We start from the raw sequence: 18,370 nt of genomic DNA on the forward strand, positions 1-18,370 counted from the left end.
ACCAATTATTTCCATGTTACCCTTTTCATCCCATTAATTTATAACCTTAAAATGATTAGTTGGTGCCAACTGTTAGCAACACATAACACTTTATTATCATTTTTTACTGCTAATTCCAGTCTTGAAAAATTAACATTTTCCTTCTAATCGTAATCAAGAATGGGATCCTTACTCTTTAAAATAAACATGCCCGACTTCAAATTTCAAGACAGATAAAAAGCAAGAAAAAAAAATTCAAAGTATCATTAGGTAAATTACGATTAAACAGGTTTGAGTCACATTAGCTTATTCCTGCATAATGTAAACTTTATCTTACAGAAAAAAAACTTTTCTTTAAATTACTGAAGTGCTTACATTGACAAACCATGCATCTTCACAAAATTATAATTTGAAATAATTCTTTTCTTTAAAATGTTTCATTTCACCAGACACTCAAAATATCCTATGAAAAACTAACGTTTCTGTATTTTCATATAATCCCATTCATATTAGTTTGTAAGTAGGAATAAAAAGAAAAATGAGTTCTAAATAAATGACACAGGAGGCAATAAATTGACACATGACAAGTAAATAAAAGGCTAAAGCACTCCAATACCATTGAAACTGTTTTAATGTTGTTGCAATTCCAAAATGCAACAATCATCAGCTTGTAAAAGACCCAAATTTCAAAAATTCATTTTAATTACCCCTTTATACCTATTTTACAAAATAAAGGCAAGAGACATTTAAATCCTCCTTGTCCTAGTTGTGCTATGTTCCTAACTTGTTTTATATCACTATAGTGTATGCTGCAATTCCCATCAGATGCTATATAAGAAAAATAAAATAAAATAGTAACCTCTGCTTCAATGTACAGTTTCCAGAATCTGCCAGAACTGGGGAACTGGGCAACAAGGCGTTCATAAGTCTTCCGTGCTTTGTCTATAGGTTGATTCTAAAATTGAAAACCAATAAACAGCATTTACAATGTTAAGATTATGAAAATATTATTTACTGCAGAACCAAGTAGTGTGATTGGACCCATAGAGAAGGAAATGTAATCCTATATCACTAAACCTGTGCCTCTCGAATGAGAATGCTCCAAGCATCAAGGTCATATGGATTCTCTTCTAATTTCTTTTCGGCTTTCTTCACCTTCTCTGGGACATACTCAGCTGCCTGGGGAAAAAAATAATAACGAACTGAAGTTACTGCTTGAAAAATCTCATGCCTAACTTCATTTAAGAACAATATATCAGTCTCTAGATGCAATGTCACATTATAAAGCACAAAATATCCTCTTATAAAAGAGAACTGTTTTCTGGAATCTATGTATACAGTCATCCCTCCATATCTGTGGGTTCCAAATCCTTGGATTCAACCAACAGATCAAAAATATTCCAGGGGATAAAAAAAAGATGACTGTGTCTGTACTAAACATGCATAGACTTTTTAATCTTGTCATGATTTTCTAAACAGTACAGTATAACAAATATTTATATAGCATTTCTATTGACTTAGTATAAATAATCTAGAGATGATTTAAAGCATAGAGGAAAATGCACGTAGGTTAATATGCAAATACTACACCATTTTATATAAGAGATTTGAGCATATGTAGATTTTGGTATCCAAGTGGGGGGACCTGGAAACAATCCCCCACAGATACTAAGGGATGAATGTACTTTATTATCAGAAGTCACTCGCATAAAAAGAATAAAATCACATATTTTTTATTCAAATAAACTTATTTTATATTAAATGCTGCAAAACAGCAGTTCTCAAACTTCATGGTCTCAGGACTCCTTCACACATTTAAAAATTGTTAAGGACCACAAAAAGCTTTTATATGAGTTATATCAATACCCTATTAGAAATTAAAATTGGAAAACTTTTAAATATTCACTGATTTAGAAATAAAATTTTTTACATATTAACATGTTTTTTATGGAAAATAACTTAAAAAATTCAGTAAGAAGAATGTCTTTGTTTTACACATTTGCAAATCTGTTTAATGAATGACTTAATAAAAGGCAGCTGGATTTTCATATCAGCTTCTGCATTCAATCTGCTGCCATAGCACGTAACATAGATGCTGAAAAGTTCCACTGTACACGCACAACAGATTAAGAGTGAAAAAGGCAAATAATGTCTTGGATTTATCATGAGATAGTGTGAACTCCCAGACCCCCAGAAAGTTTTAGGAACCCCTAGGGTCCCTGGACCAGCTTTGAGAAACACTGCTGCCAGAGCATTCATCCTGAGCCACAAAGAAAAAGCATGAAATGACATGGAAACTTTTATTTTTATGTAAAAAATTTTAAAAACATGATTCACAAACTGTACATACAGCATAATGAAAACTATAAAAGAAATCTCCAATGAGAGATTTTAAAAACACAATAATATGCTTAGAGTGGTCATGTTTGGGAGATGCCTAGTGGAAGTACAGGTGATTTTTTCCTCACTTAACATTTCCCAAATCCTTTAATAAGGTAGTTTTATTTTTATTATACAAATTTAATCTTTAAAAAATGCTTAAAATAATAGCTAGCACCTGAGGCATAAATACAAGTATTACTTCTCAAATTGTTCAGAATACTGTGTACCACAAGATGAATGTAATGTTCAAGTCAGTCAGATAAATGTTAAAGTTTTGCTTTGCCTTTTTTCCAGGACTTCTTGAAATCTATAGTATGGTAATAAATAGTGATAATATTCAAGCACAGATAGGGAAGAACTGTCCCTATCACTTCCCCTCCCCCCTTTTAAGTGGAATTAATATCTCATGGAACAATTCTGTCAAAACACCAGTTTGGAAAAGTTTAAAGTCATCTGTTTAGACAAAAAAAAAAAATTACCCAGGAGAAATAAACTCATTTCTTTGAAATAAATTAGCTTGTACCAGTGGTATTCATTTATTTAGAAAGAATAACATATTTTAAACGACTACTTTAATTTGAATCAAAATTAGAATTTTTTACTAAATATACAAGAACTTTATGAATAGCTTGCTCAGGGAACTAAAACCAGAAAAGAAGTTATAAAGGACTACTGGCTCCACCCCCATACAAAACTACAGTTTGGTAATGGTGACAATCCAAACATTGGACCAGGACAGTTCAGGAAAACTGGCAAATGGAAAATCAGCAAATAATAAAGGTGGCATTTCATACTGGAATGGTGGATTATTCAATAAATGGGGATAGAATAACTAGTCACCTGTTAGAATAACTGTAAGTCAACTTAATCAAAATAAAGTTGAATTACTACTTTGCCTTTTCTACCAAAATAAATTTAAGGAAGATCAAAGATTTAAATGTTAAAAACAAAAACACAAGAAAGAACAAGAGGAAAATATGGTGAAATTTATCTTTGCATGGGAAAGGCTCTTCAGAAGCCTTTAAAGAGTAAACTCAATTACATAAAAAGTTTAAATTTGTGCATGAGAAAAGTGTCAAAATCAAAGTCAAAAGACAAACTATAACAAAAGTCTCCAACACATATGACAAAGTACTAAATGTGTTAGTATGAAGTCCAGTCAATAGAAGACCAGTGACTCAAAAAAAAAATGGGCAAAGTATATAGTTTATAGAAAAAGAATTAACTTTTTAAACACTCAAAAGGAATGCAAATGTAAATCACAAGACAGAGATCAAACATTTTATACTTAAGATTGCATAGGCAAGAATTTGTAGAAACAGACATTCTCCAATTGTTGGCAGGGGCAACTAGCAATACTGATCAATATTTAGTATGAATGTCTCACCCTAAATTTCAACTCTAGCAACTTACCCTACTGCACATGTACACAGAGATGTATACTGGAAGGTAGTCAGCTGCTAGACTGTAGTTGTGTAAGATGGAAATAATTTAAATAACTATGTACAAAAGGGCCAATTAAATTATGGAATTTATAATCACTACAAAGAACAAGGGCGAGCAGGTAGCAACATGGAACAATCTCCATATTAGTTTAAAAAAAAAAAGCAAGGGTGAGCAGGGGAGACACACACACAACACATACACTTACTTTACACTGTTGTGTACCCTTCTGGTCTGTCTGAATTTTTACTATTCACCTGAAAAATATTCATTCAGTGCCTACTATGTGCCAGACACTGTTGAAGTGGCTCTTGGGATACAACAAAATAAAGAATTCTTTCCAACGGTTTACTTCTTGAAAAGATAAACTTAAATTTTAAGTAAACTATAATTTTAGTTGTGCGATACCAATTATAAAATGATAATAGTAAATTAAGAAGTAAAATTGACACAGGAACTAAAAACCAGCCAATTATACTTGAATTGCTTTAATCAGTGGTAACAAAACTCCAAAACCACTCTGAATCAAGGATTTGCTTTTGGAAAGATGCCAGGGGAGGGATGGACAAACAATCCTACAAGATATGAGTAGTTTTTTTCGGCCTCTTAGTAGCATTTAAGCTCAAATGTGTACAATAAACCTGATAATATCCTAAATTTGTCACTAAAAAATAGTACTAATTTCTCTCTTAGTACTAAGATTTGTGATCTGTGCTCTTTGCAAGAGGAAAATGATTGTAGACAAGTGAAATCACTGCTAAGGTTTACCGCTGTAATTTTTTTTTTTTTACTCCTGTAAGGAAGTTTAATTTTGCATTTGGAGAGCTATTTAAATTACCTTACAGTATTCACTGATAATCCTTCTGCAGCTCAAGACCCGCTCGCTGAAAATTAACCTACCAAATTAGATAGCATATACCATGTAATCTGTAAAAGAACAGAGAAACTCAGAAGAATCCAATATTAGACAAAGCATAATCACAACAAGACATATAGATGCCTCCTTATTCAATAAAATAAGCCATCCCTTTAGTGATTCTCAACCTCACCTGTGTATTAGAATCACCTAAGGGAAGAAAGAGTTTTAAAAACTCTCCAGGTGGTTTTAATGTGCAGCAGCCCTAGTTGAAAACCATGGCTCTCTAGTGCCCAACTCCTCTTTTGGTGCCACAGAAACTTTCTGCAGTCTAATGAAGCCTAGGGGCTCTTTCTCAGAATGTTCTTAAATACACAAAATAAATTCTGCAGGATTTCAAATGAAATCAATCATATCGAAATATAATTTTCAAAATATTTTTAAAACAAAGTTTTGTTTTGCTTCTTTTTTAAAGAGAGAGTTTCACTATGTTGCTAGCCCCAAACTCCTGGTCTTAAGCAATCCTCCTGCCTCAGCCTGGGATTACAGGTGCTTGCCATCGCGTGGGCCTCCAAAGTTTTATTAATATATACGGAACACATCAAATAACAAGCTCTAGTGGCCAGTCCAGTGATGAGTGCAAACAATATTTTGAATATTTATGTCAAAGTCATAGTTATGGCCACATTTAATTCCCATGATAAGGCCTGGCGTGGTGGCTCACATCTATGATCTCAGCACTGTGGGAGGCCAAAGTGGGCAAAATGGGAGGATCGCTTGAGACCAGGAGTTCAATACCAGCCTGGGCAAGACAGCAAGACCCCATCTCTTAAAAAAAAAAAAATAATAAATATATATATATATATGTGTGTGTGTGTGTGTTAAAAAATTAGCCACGCATGGTGGCGCTCGCCTGTGGTCCCAGCTACTTGGGAGGCTGAGACAGGAGGTTCACTTGAGTCCAGGAGTTCAAGAGGTTGCAGTGAGCTATTATGATGCACTACACTCCAGCCTGGGTGACAGAACAAATCCAATCTCTCAAAAAAAAAAAAGAAAGAAAGAAAGAAAAAGCCTTTCAACCTCACAGCAATGAACCAACATGTAGGTAGCCAAGACTGAGAGTGCAGCATTTTTGTTTTCTGGCCTGGTAATCATATTGCTATACAGCAAAGGCAAATTGAACAATTTTCTAGCATCCACAAGAAGAGATACTGGGCCTCCATAACGAATGGAACTGTATTATTATTTCCTGACTCTGTTGCCAGAGCAAGGGAATAGGTCACTTTAAGAAAACATAGGGCAAGTTTCCAGTGGCCCATCTGTAATGGACTGAGATCATAACTCTGCTTAGTGTAGCAAAAGAACAGCTGTCCCATGCTTACACATTCCAACAACTTATTACTACAAGAAACTATCAAAATCCAGCTTTTGCCTTTGGAATAATAACCTATGATCCCAATACCATTCTTCAGGGGATGTTAATGGGGAGCAAGATGAGGCCCCAAATCAACTGAGTAAAAGAAAAACTGGACTAGTTCTCAAGGCATGCACATTACCAATTACTTAATTTTCTGTTTTCTTTTCTTTTCTCTCCCTCTCACACAAACACACACACCCCTTCTATTTTATTTTCTCTGTGAACAGCAACACATGTACAACTGGCTAAAACTCTGGAGGTAGCATAAGTATAATATATGTTTAACCTTTAAAATTTTTTTTGTCCTGGCTTCACTGAGACACAATTCACATACCATACAATCTGCTCATTTAAAGTATATAATTCAATGGTTTTTATTTACGAACATATTCAGAGTTGTACAACCACCCAAATTTTAAAACATTTTATCACCCCAAGAAGAAACCTGTGTTCATTAGCAGTCATTTCCATATCCCTCCAATCCCCAAGCCCTAGGCAACCACCAATCTACCTTTTGTCTCTATGGATGTGCCAATACTTCATGTAATCATACAATGTATTCTGCTTCTCGCTTTCAATTAACACAATGCTTTTAAAGTTCATATTTTGGCATGTATCAAGTACTTTTGAATGCTGAGTAATATTCCATGATATGGATATCCTACATTTTATTTATTCATCCATCAGCTGATGGACCTTGGATTATTTTCAGTTTCTGGCTACTATGAATAATGCTGCTATGAGCATTATTGTACATGTTTTTTTTGTGGAGTTCATTTTGTGCATTTTCTTTTTTCTTGGGTATATACCTACAAATGGAATTGTTAAGTCAGCTGGTAACTCTATGTTTAACATTTTTGAAGAACCATCAGACTGTTTTCCAAGTGACTGCACCATTTTACATTCCCATCAGCAATGTATGAGGATTCCAATTTCTCCACAACATTTGTTATTGTCTATCTTTTTGATTATAGCCATCCTAGTGGGTGTGATGTAGTACCTGACTGTGGTTTTCATTTACATTTCCCTGGTGGTTATCAAAGTTGAGCATATTTTAATGTTCTTATTGGCCATTTGTACATCTTCTTTGGAGAAATGTCTGCTCAGATCCTTTTTTTTTTTTTTGGAGACAGGGTCTTGCTCTGCTGCCCAGGCTAGAGTGCAGTAGCGTCATCACAAGTCGTTGCAACCTCAAACTCCTTGGCTCAAGGGATTCTCCTGCCTCAGCCTCCCAACTAGCTGGGACTATAGGCAAGTGCCACCACACTCAGCTATTTTTTGTAAAGATGGGCTCTCATTCCTGCTCAGGCTGGTCTCCAATTCCTGACCTCAAGTGATCCTTACCTCAGCCTCCCGAAGTGCTAATGCTTACAGGTGTTAGCCACCATGCCCAGACCTTCGCCCATTTTTAAACTGGGTTTTAAAAAATTATTATTTAGGCCCAGGCACAGCAGCTCACAACTGTAATTCCAGCACTTTGGGAGGCTGAGACAAAAAGATCATTTGAGGCCAGGAGTTTGAGATCAGCCTGAGCAAGAGCAAGAACCCATCTCTACAAAAAATACAAAAATTAGCCAGGAGTGGTGGAGTGTGACTGTAGTCCCAGTTACTTGGGAGGCTGAGGCAGGAAGATCACTTGAGCCCAAGAGTTTGAGGTTGCAGTGAGCTATAACACTACTGCACTCTAGCAGGAGCAACAGACAGTGAGACCCTGTCTCAAACAAACAAACAAAAAAAACTTATTATCTTGGCTTCAAAGACACCATGCACTATTCTAACCATTCATAAACTTTTTGTAAAGGATCATTTTATAACCTTAAAAACTGGGGAACCCAAAGGGATTTTTCAAACAGATGTGGGTTATATCAATCAATATTTACATTAGAAATTAAAACCAAAAAACTTACAGTATTTAATTCATTTAAAAATAAATTTCTTAAATATCAATATAAATATTTTTTTTAAATTTCCAAAACAAAAGAAAATAGTGAAAAGAAGAACACTATTTTATAATTTTATGATCTTTTTAATGTCTGGCTGATAGAAATTACCTGCTTCTGCTTTCAACCTGTTGTGCAGTTGGAAAAGGGAAGAACAAGCATTTTCAATAGCCTTCTCATATAATTGTGGATAGGTGAGAAACCCTCTGGAAAACTCTGAATTATACTTTATTGAAACTCCAGGCCACTTTGTTTCTATATGGGCCCTTAAGTTTTATTGGGGGGTTGTTAATAGGACAATGAAGTATGAAGAGGTGACAGACACTATTATACTAAAGCTTGAAAAACTCTAGAGTTGAAGGAAAAAATAAATAAATAAATAAATAAATAATATAATTTCTTCTTCCCATTCCCACCAGGGTGGTAAAACAGGGGGGAAAAAAAAAGTAGTTCTTTCTCCAAATAGCTATTTTCATGGTAAACTGGAAGGGTGTTTTGCTAGGCGGTCATATTGAAATCAAGTTAAAAGAGGGATCAGTTAAATACAAGTGATACACACCAAACTATGCAAGGGGGAAAAGATGGTAGGTTAAAGATTTAAGCCTATGTACGCTCTTGACTATGACCAACAGAACAGACAGAGATAAGTCTCAACCCTGGTTTTGTAATGAGCATTTCTCATAAGGTAAAGATTATCTAAATATAGTGGGAGCAGGGGACAAGCACGCAGGAAAATCACTAACATACTATCCTCAGATTATCTGCAATTTTTTTCTCCACTTATTTACCAAGAATGTATTTAAAAACAACTTTTAAGGTCCAGGGATCCTCTCTAACTCAGTGGTATGCAAGCTTTAATTTACATAAAAAGCATTTGTGGTACTTCTTTCAAATGAAGATTCTCAGCCACACTTACAGAACCTGAATATAGTAGGTTTAAAACTGGAGTCTAGACATCTATACCTTTATAAAGCACCTAAGTGGTTATGATGCAAATGGGCCGTGGACTCCATTTTAAGAAATACTACCTAATCTATCTATTCTGTATATAAGTTTTCCAAATGTCATGTTTCCTTACAAATAAGGTGGCATCAGACTTAAGTCATTCCAATTAAATGTTCTGCCAAAATATTAAGAAAACTGCTATACTATACATTTGAAGTCTTAAGACTCTCTCTGTAATTAACTTTTTTCAAAATTAAAAGCAGACCACAGTAGCACTCTGCAAAACTTTCTAAGAGGAGTAACTTAATTGAACCAATTAATATTCCTAGAGAATATGTTCTGTAACAAGTGTCACTTTAGGACAGGATACCAGCTTAATTCTCTGTTCCTATACTAATGTAACCAAACCCTACTAGATATTTGTTGCGAAAGAAACTGAACGTGTATCCTGCAATATGATACAATCCCTTCAACTCTTCCAAAGACCATGCAAACCATTCAAAAATTTTAAACAAAAAGATCTAGGCTTAAGGTATTAGTTCAAATAACTATAAATACCATTATTTCTTATCAAACTTAACTTATTCATCCCCTAGGAAACAAATTGTTATGAAATTTTTCTAAAAAATCTTAACCTTTCAGAATTTGAAAGATGGGAATTTTTTCAACCAAGGGTAGCCCAGGTATTAATTCACTAGATAAATTAAGTCAAACATTAAAAAAAAATCAATTAGGAGAGTTTTGCCCTTCTGATTTTATTCAATATTTACTGTGTATCCTAAGTTGTCCATTAATCTAAAAATAGTTTAAGCAATTGCTGACTCAAATCCTTTTTTAGATCAATTCTCACATCATTACCAACTGTCCAACAAAACAAACCAAAAAGACTCAAATACACAGGTAGGTCCCATCAAAAGAAAAATAAAGATTTAGAGACATGGTAGAAAAACTTAAACCATAAATTGCTTTTGGCAATTGTTCAATTAATAGGTACAAACATCCAAATACAGATTTTTCCCTTCTGATGGTCTACTTAGGATGTATACTCCTGTATTCCCTGAAACCATCTAATCTTGAAGGACTGTAATCTCTCCTAACACCGTACATTTCTGTCGTACCTCTAAGAATACTCTCATTTTGTAAGCACAGATCAATTTCCCTTAGGAACAATTATTGCCAAATAGAGTATTCCACATAGTCCAGTTTTCCTACCTAAGCAATATTAACAATAAAGAGTAAATCGATTTGCCTGCCCCAAACTATTATACTAAATATCACTTCAAATAAAGGGGGGGAAAGTAGGAAAGGCTGTTACAAAAAGGTTTTGTTAAAAGCAGATACTGTCCAACATACATACTTGGCTCTTTCCCTCCCTTCTGCTAACCCCCAACACACTTGCACCTTGACTTTAAAATTGTTTGACAATGCTGTTACTTCTGAACAGTTTTTAAGTACCAATGGTTACCCAACAAAATAAACCAGGTTTTAGGACTGTGGATGTTTCAACTTCCTTTCCTCATTAATAACTATATATTTTCTAAATCTTCTCAAACTTATCTTTCACTAAAAGAAAAACACTGATTTATGCTCTGAATATTCCTCTTTGTTGGGAACTATCGGCAATTAATTTGTGCTTCTTCAAGTTATGCAGTTTTTCCAAAGTGAGGACCATTTTGTTTGAATTTTAGGCCTTCCTAATTCTAGGACAGGCTATATATTGTTTAAAAGGTCAAATGTTATTTCTAAAAGACGAGAGTATAGAAACAAAATTTTAGCTTAAAGGTGCATATGAATTGACTTGGCTGAACTCATTTCTTTCTCTACTTCTTATCCAACAAAACTTTAAAAACCACCCATTCTTATGCCCCAAACATTTTATATTAATCACTTATGCACCTGTCTCCCCAACAGTTTAAATTCTTTGAGGAATTTGTAATGTACTGCATATAGCCTAGATGCAAAATTAATCCATTCATTTACCAAACACCTTTAAGTATCAAAATAGTATTTCCTAGGTTTTTAATATGTAAAGTTGAGTAAGGCAGTCTCTTCAACTCAGAAAGTTCAAAAGTCAATGGAGGCCGGGCGCGGTGGCTCACGCCTGTAATCCTAGCTCTCTGGGAGGCCGAGGTGGGCGGATCGTTTGAGCTCAGGAGTTCGAGACCAGCCTGAGCAAGAGCGAGACCCCACCTCTAAAAATAGAAAGAAATTATATGGACAGCTAAAAATATATATAGAAAAAATTAGCCGGGCATGGTGGTGCATGCCTGTAGTCCCAGCTACTCGGGAGGCTGAGACAGGAGGATCGCTTGAGCCCAGGAGTTTGAGGTTGCTGTGAGCTGGGCTGATGCCACGGCACTCACTCTAGCCTGGGCAACAGAGTGAGACTCTGTCTCAAAAAAAAAAACAAAAAAAAAAAAAAAAAAAAAAAAGTCAATGGAAGAACTCTGAACAATAGCATATTAAATGCTGCAAGAGTAATGCACAGTGGAGCTAAGAAAGAATGAGATCAAAACTTGAACCAAGCAGTTAAAAAAAAAAACAGCCATGAAATAAAAATATAACCATAATTCTACAAAGAAACCGTATGTGTTTGTTGGGGTGGAGGAACCTATATGCACAAACTTTTGTCATCGTTGAACAAGTGAAAACAGTAAACAAGGAGCTTCAGAAGAATATCCTTGAATGCTGTAAGGTAAATAGCTAAGTGCAAAATTAAACTTCCTTGCAGGAGTAAAAAAAATTACAGCAGTAAACCTTAGCAGCGATTTTGCTTGTCTACAATCATTTCCCTCTTTCAGAAGGCACAAATCTCATTACTGAGAAATGACCATCCATATTTGTTAGTAACAAATTTAAGACATCATCAGGTTTATCGTACACACTTGAGCGTAAATGCTACTAAAAGGCCAAAAGAAATCTATTCCCCGTATCTTGTAGGACTATTTGTCCACTCCATCCCCTGGCATCTTTCCAAAGCAAATCCTTGATTCAGAGTGGTTTTGGAATTTTTTTCTTTTTATTCTTTAATTTTGTTGAATCTTTTTCTCATCCATGATTTCAGCTCATTTTAGGTACTCTCCTTTCCCCTAGATTTTCACTGCCCATTATCTTTATACACCAAGCAAGGTATACTCTGGGGGGAAATTTTTTTTCTGTAAATTTTCATCACCACCTGTCCCCATTAAAACACCACACCTGGAATTCTAAAATATTCAACGTCATGGCAACATTTTGTGTCTTTACAATTTTAGGTAAATTTTAGAAATAACAATGAATTTCAGTAACTTCCAATGAAACCTCTGTACATCATTCCTCCTTCACTTTCAGAGGACAAAATACTAGTCAGAAAGGGGAAGGTAAAATAAAGTTTTGATATAATAATTTTAAGGCTTTGCATTCCTGGGCATCCTAACTGTATGTAAAATGTAATCACCGTGAAGATTTCAGGACTGAAATCAGTCCTGGAGCAAACACAAAACTCGGTTTAGCCAAACTTTGCCCATATGATGAAATTTACAGTCACCCAGACTATAAAATAGGAATTCTTATTTTGCCTTATTTCTGTCAATGTCCAGTAACAGCTTCCACGTTATAAGCTGGGGACTTGAAAAATGAAAATCTAAGTTTATGTCGTTGCTATGGCAATGGGAAATTTCAGGAAATTGAGACTCTGCAGGCTACCTAGCCTCCATTTTAAAAACTGTATTTATCTAAACATACTGGGACTTAGACTGAAAAACAAATTAATGACATTTTTAAATAAAATATTAGTTTTCTCTTTCACACCAAAAGATAAATACTATCCTACAAAATTCTGAACACAAAGAGCAAAAGAAACAAATCACAGTTATCTAAAAACCTGAATTTTAAAATATTTAAATATCACTCACATCTAATACTAAAACAGATGCTTTTATTTACAAGTGGTCAAGACACACTTCTCTTTTCAAATTACCAAATTCTGCAACGTTTGCTTAGCTGGAAAAACGAAAATGAAATGCTGGCTAGTAGGGAGAAAAGGAAGCGAGAAAGCCTCAAAATTCCCAAAACCTCAGCATAACCACGCTCTACTTCTAGAATGCTTCTTTCTTAATTCGCTCTCACAAGAGTCTATTTCTGCAGATTAGTTTTCTCTCAAATACTTCTAGAACTAGTAGCCTATTTCTGGATACAGCATATTTAACCGTAGGGGTACATTCTCAAGTTTTTCTAAAAACGGCCGGTTCGCGTTAAAATAATCAATTCTTAACCACCCTAACACCAAATGCTATCAAAGGAACGCATCCCATCTGGAGTATTCCCATGAATCTAAACGGCACGAAGCAGTCTCCCGGCTATTGTCTAAATCAAGTATTTGTTCGTATTAACGCCTAAAACACGGAAGTCGAGAAATTTTACATCTCTGATGTTGCTCCCCATTCCTATCATTTTTCTGTCCCCTGTCCCCTGGGTTCACTAGACCCCTGATTCCTTCCTCAGGGGAACATGGCTGGGGCAGTCGGAAGAACAGACTTGGAGAGAAGAGGTCGCCACGAGGCCCCACCACTCTCCTTCCTCACCTGCTCCGTGGCTCCGTCTCCTGACATGGCCTCAGCTGATTAGAAAGGGAACACTGGGCGTCAGTGGGAAGCTAGAAAGGAAAAATTAAACCAAAAACCACCCCCAAACCACTAAAGTTACCCCCTGCCCAGCGGAGGCAGACCGCCAACACCAATCGCCACCGCCCACTCAGATATGAATTAAAATGGCTGTGCCCCTGCCGGCCGAGGAGGCGGTAGCTTCTGCATTAACTTCCGGGGCAGTGGGAGGGGCTAAGACGCGCCTCGCCGGTTATTCTGGGCGTGCAGTCGCGGAGAGATCCCGGAAGGCGGGCCTAAAACCTGCCCTGACGTCACGGCCCCGGGCTGGAGAGGCTGTTGCTGAGCTGGCTGCAACCGGCTGTGAGGCGGGAAGCTCTTTGGTCTGGAGACTCGCGCGCTTTTTGGAATTTAATTCCTTGCAGTTGAAGCCTGACTACCAGTCAGTTCAGTGCAGGCAAACTGACCATCTTAGGGAGCAATGCCAACTGTTAAATATCTTCTTATTGAGGGCATAAGGGATCTGTGGAAGTTTTCTCTGTTCTCCACTAAAGCTTCTTTCTTTTCTAGGGAGTAGGAGGGACAAATCGAGCCCATATTCATTTTTACTGTCACCATCTACTATTTTGTAGAAGGTTTTGAAAACCTCAGTTTTCAGCTTAACTCAGCATGGTTCCTTTGCTGCAAAATGGGTTTAATAGCCTGGAGCCAGACTACATGGGTTTTAATCACTAGATGAGTAACTTTGGGCAATTTAACTTCGTATCTCAGTTTTCTTGCCTATAGATGAGAATGATAATAGTACCTGCAATTTAAATAACCTAATACATGAAAAAGTGTTAGGAATGGTACCTGGCATCATTTAAGATTTAAATGAGATCAAGTCTCCTTAAACTCCTTTTCCATTCAAGGATCATCATGTCTGTCCAGCCTTCTCACCTATAGTGTCTTGTGCTCCAAAGTAAACTATTCAACTGTTCCCGTACTCACCTTATTCTTTTAGATCTCTGTGCCTCTGCTCATATTTACACTTACTCCCTTTCCACAGTCTGAAATCTTATCCTTCCAAATAATCAGACACATGAGCAAAAGATGTGTGTCAACAGATGTTCATTGCACCACCCAACAGTAGAGGACTAGTTAAACATACCACGAAGAGACATCTCTGCAATGGAATGTCATGCAGCCAGTAAACTGATGCTAATGAACAATTACTGACATGGAAAGGCATCCACAGTACTAAGTGAAAAAGCAGAATAAAAAATAGTGTTTTACGTGTGTACACATACACTGCTCAAAAAGCTTCAGATTTTTTAACATTTCAGGTTTTGGAGCATTTTAGATTTCAGATTTTCTAATTAGACATACTCAACCTATATATATCCTCAAAACATAAAAAAGTGATTATATCTAGATTATCACAAAATTATATCTGTTTTCTGATTTTGTCTTTAATGAACTGATGTAAGAATAGTCTTAAAACATAGTGTTCATACCATATCCTTCAAAGTTTTATTCAAATGCCATTTTCCCCAATATCTTTTATGAAAAACTTCAAAGAGATAAAGGTTCTAATAATACAATTAACACCTGTTTACCACCACCTTGATCCAGAGATTAATATTTTGGTATGTTTGCTCTATATGTATGTATCTACATACATAGTTTGTGAAGCTTTTTACAAAATAATTTGGAAGTAAATGCTAGACATCCATGATAGTTCATCCTGAAATAAATCAATTTGTGTTTTCTGATAATAAGGACATTCTCCTTCATAACCACAATACCATTATCACACCTAAGAAAATGAATAATTATTTCCTAATTTTATTTACTATCTAGTCCACATCCAAATTTTCACAGATATCCCAAAGTGTCTTTATAGGTTTTTACAAATCAGGATTCAATCAAGTTTCAAGCATGGCACATAGTTGTTATATCTCTTCAGTCTCCTTTATTCTAGAAATAGTTCACTCATCTTTATTTTTTATGAATTTACTGAGAGATCTGGGGCCTGAGTGCAGTGGCTCACACCTGTAATCCTAGAAGTTTAGGAAGCCAAGGTAGGAGGATTGCTTGAGGTCAGGAGTTTGAGACCAGTCTGAGCAAGAGTAAGAGCCCCATCTCTACATAAAAATAGAAAAATTAGCCAGGTGGGTGGCATGTGCCTATAATCTCAGCTACTCCGGAGGCTTAGGCTGAGGCTGAGGCAGGAGGATTGCCTGAACCAAGGAGATTGAGGTTGCAGTACGTTATGATGACAGCACTGTGCTCTAGCCGGGGTGACAGAGCAAGACTCCGGAATCACAGGAAAAAAAAGAGATCATTGTCTTTACTAATATCCCACATTCTAATATATCTGATTGTTTTCTTGTAGTATCACTTAACTTATTCTTCCTGTTACCAAAAGCTCGGCACTTGTACCCGAAGGCTGCATCAGAAGAACAAGGACAAATAGTTTGAGGAGAAGGAAAGAGAAGTTTATTAATTTGCCAGCAGATGAGGAGGTTGGCTGACTCCAGTTTCAAAGTACCAACGTCCTGCCTCTGAGCAGAAATACTGAGCTTTTAAAGGGGAAGTTTTCATCTTCAAGTTATTGCTGTTCAACTATAATTGATGTTTCTGATTCATCCCATCTTCAGTTAAGACAATCTTGTGACCTCCACCTGGACAATTCCCTTGCACCATCTCCCATGGTGTGAAGAACAAAGGACACCCCTGCCCCTCCAAACCACTGGCCTGAGGCAGGGATGCAAGTTTTAATTTCCAAAAGGAGTGGGGGAGGTTTTAGAGAGACAGAAACATTTTAACCCTTTTTCAGGCCATTCCCCCATTACACTCCTTCCTCTGTATTTCCTATAACTGAAAGTGTGCTCTAAAGGAGTAAATGGATTCAGGATAACATTTTGACAATATGGCATAGGTATAGTTATATACTTTGTTTTGTGATATATCAAACTACTAGTTTGATGCTAAGTTTGATCATTCAAGGTGGTTACCCTCAGATCTCTTCATAAGGTACATTTCTCCCCGTGTAGTTAGTAATTACAGAGTAAGCCTTTGGCACAGTGCCAATTTCCTGTTCCCCAATAAATTTTTACCATGGTTTTGTTAACATGAAAAAACTCAAACCCTGTAAAATAACTTAAAGAGATTTATTATGAGCGAAGTGTGTGTGATCAATGGTCCAGAGCACAAGAGGTTTGCAAGAGGTTCTGAGAAAATGTGCCCACTTGCAGCAGCTGAGTTACAGTTTGGTTCATACATTCACAGAGATAGGAATTGCACATAACATCATGAGTCAATATGTGGAAGGCAAATATTGATTTGTAATTGGTTAAACAAATGAAGCTTTGTCTAAAGACTTGGAATGTTTTAACTTAGGAACATCTGTTAATCAGACAAGCCACCCCTCAGACATTTACAGATCTGTTAAGTAAATTGATGGGCTTCAGGTGTGGTTTAAGCTGTGTCTTGCATGGTCTCAGACCTGTTAATGGTTTAGTATCTCATTGTAACAAAGAATGACTCCAAAAAGGAGGGGTCATGACAAGGTGTGTTTGACCTCCCTTCTCCTCATGGCTGGCAACTCAGCAGCTTTAAGGTTTTTCTGGGGTCCCTTGACCAAAAGAAAGTCCATTTTGTTGGCTGGACAGCTTAAGATTTCATTGTAGTTCACAGTTTAATCACCATTGGTAAATATTTCCTGAATTAATAAAATATTTTGTAATGAAACAAATAATTCTCTAATTATATTTCTACACTAATAGAAAGCTCTTTTGTGAAAAAGAACTCTTCCTCCTAAACCTTTAAAAAGCAAGGTAGGGCAGGGCATGTGGCTCAATCCTGTAATCCCAGTACTTTGGGAGGCTGAAGTAGGAGAATCACTTGAGCCCAAGAGTTTGAGGTTATAATGAGCTATGATTGTATTACTGCACTGCAGCCTGGGTGACAAAGCCAGACCCTGTCTCTAAAAAAAAAAAAAAAAAAAACCAAACAACAAGAACAACAAAATTCTCAATTAAAATTCCAATACTAAAATATCAATAACAATACATTTACCGATTGAGATTTACGATTTCTTTTTTTTGTTTGTTTATTTATTTATTTATTTGAGACAGAGTCCCACTTTGTTGCCCGGGCTAGAGTGCCGTGGCGTCAGCCTAGCTCACAGCAACCTCAAACTCCTGGGCTCAAGCGATCCTTCTGCCTCAGCTTCCAGAGTAGCTGGAGATTGCAGGCATGCGCCACCATGCCCGGCTAATTTTTTCTATGTATTTTAGTTGTTCAGCTAATTTCTTTTTATTTTTAGTAGAGATGGGGTCTCGCTCTTGCTCAGGCTGGTTTCGAACTCCTGAGCTCAAATGATCCGCCCGCCTCGGCCTCCCAAAGTGCTAGGTTTACAGGCGTGAGCCACCGCGCCCAGCCTGTCCTTTTATTTTAAGTGTGTAATTTTGCAGAAGGTATTTTAGCAAAGTATTATTGCACTATAGCAGAAATATGTGTATGTGCCTATATTCTTATTCCTCTCTTTATTCCACAATTTTGCACTTTATTTTTTATCACTTTTATCACACAATCCAGAGATCTCTCCACATTAACACATAGAGTTCTTCATTTGTTTTTATAATTATGTAGGACTCAATTGTATGGAGTACCTATCAATGTACCTATGATGGTTTGTTCAACTTGTTCCTTACAGATAGATAGGTAGGTCAGTTCCAATCTCTTCCTATTACAAATAATGCCACAACAAATAACAATAAGCTTATTGTTCCTAGTTGTGTAGGTGTTTTCAGCATACATTGTAAGTAATGGGATTGTTGAC

The 18,370-nt window shown here is 36.3% G+C and overlaps 1 protein-coding gene across 1 annotated transcript in view; it reads right to left on the reverse strand.

Annotated features, from left to right (window-relative positions):
* The window catches only part of CSTF3 (cleavage stimulation factor subunit 3), a 66,321-nt gene extending 52,661 nt beyond the window's left edge, over positions 1-13,660 (reverse strand). The window contains exons 1-4 of the mRNA XM_069471251.1: positions 13,646-13,660; positions 13,525-13,559; positions 1,057-1,158; positions 839-934 (exon numbers count right to left, since the gene is read on the reverse strand). Coding sequence (XP_069327352.1) covers positions 839-934; positions 1,057-1,158; positions 13,525-13,551 — 225 coding nt within the window. The 5' untranslated portion in view covers positions 13,552-13,559; positions 13,646-13,660. The remainder of the gene's footprint in view (positions 1-838; positions 935-1,056; positions 1,159-13,524; positions 13,560-13,645) is intronic.
* Positions 13,661-18,370: the final 4,710 nt, after the last annotated feature.

The sequence above is a fragment of the Eulemur rufifrons genome, chromosome 6, assembly GCF_041146395.1.
Source record: "Eulemur rufifrons isolate Redbay chromosome 6, OSU_ERuf_1, whole genome shotgun sequence".
Classification (NCBI taxonomy): Eukaryota; Metazoa; Chordata; class Mammalia; order Primates; family Lemuridae; genus Eulemur; species Eulemur rufifrons.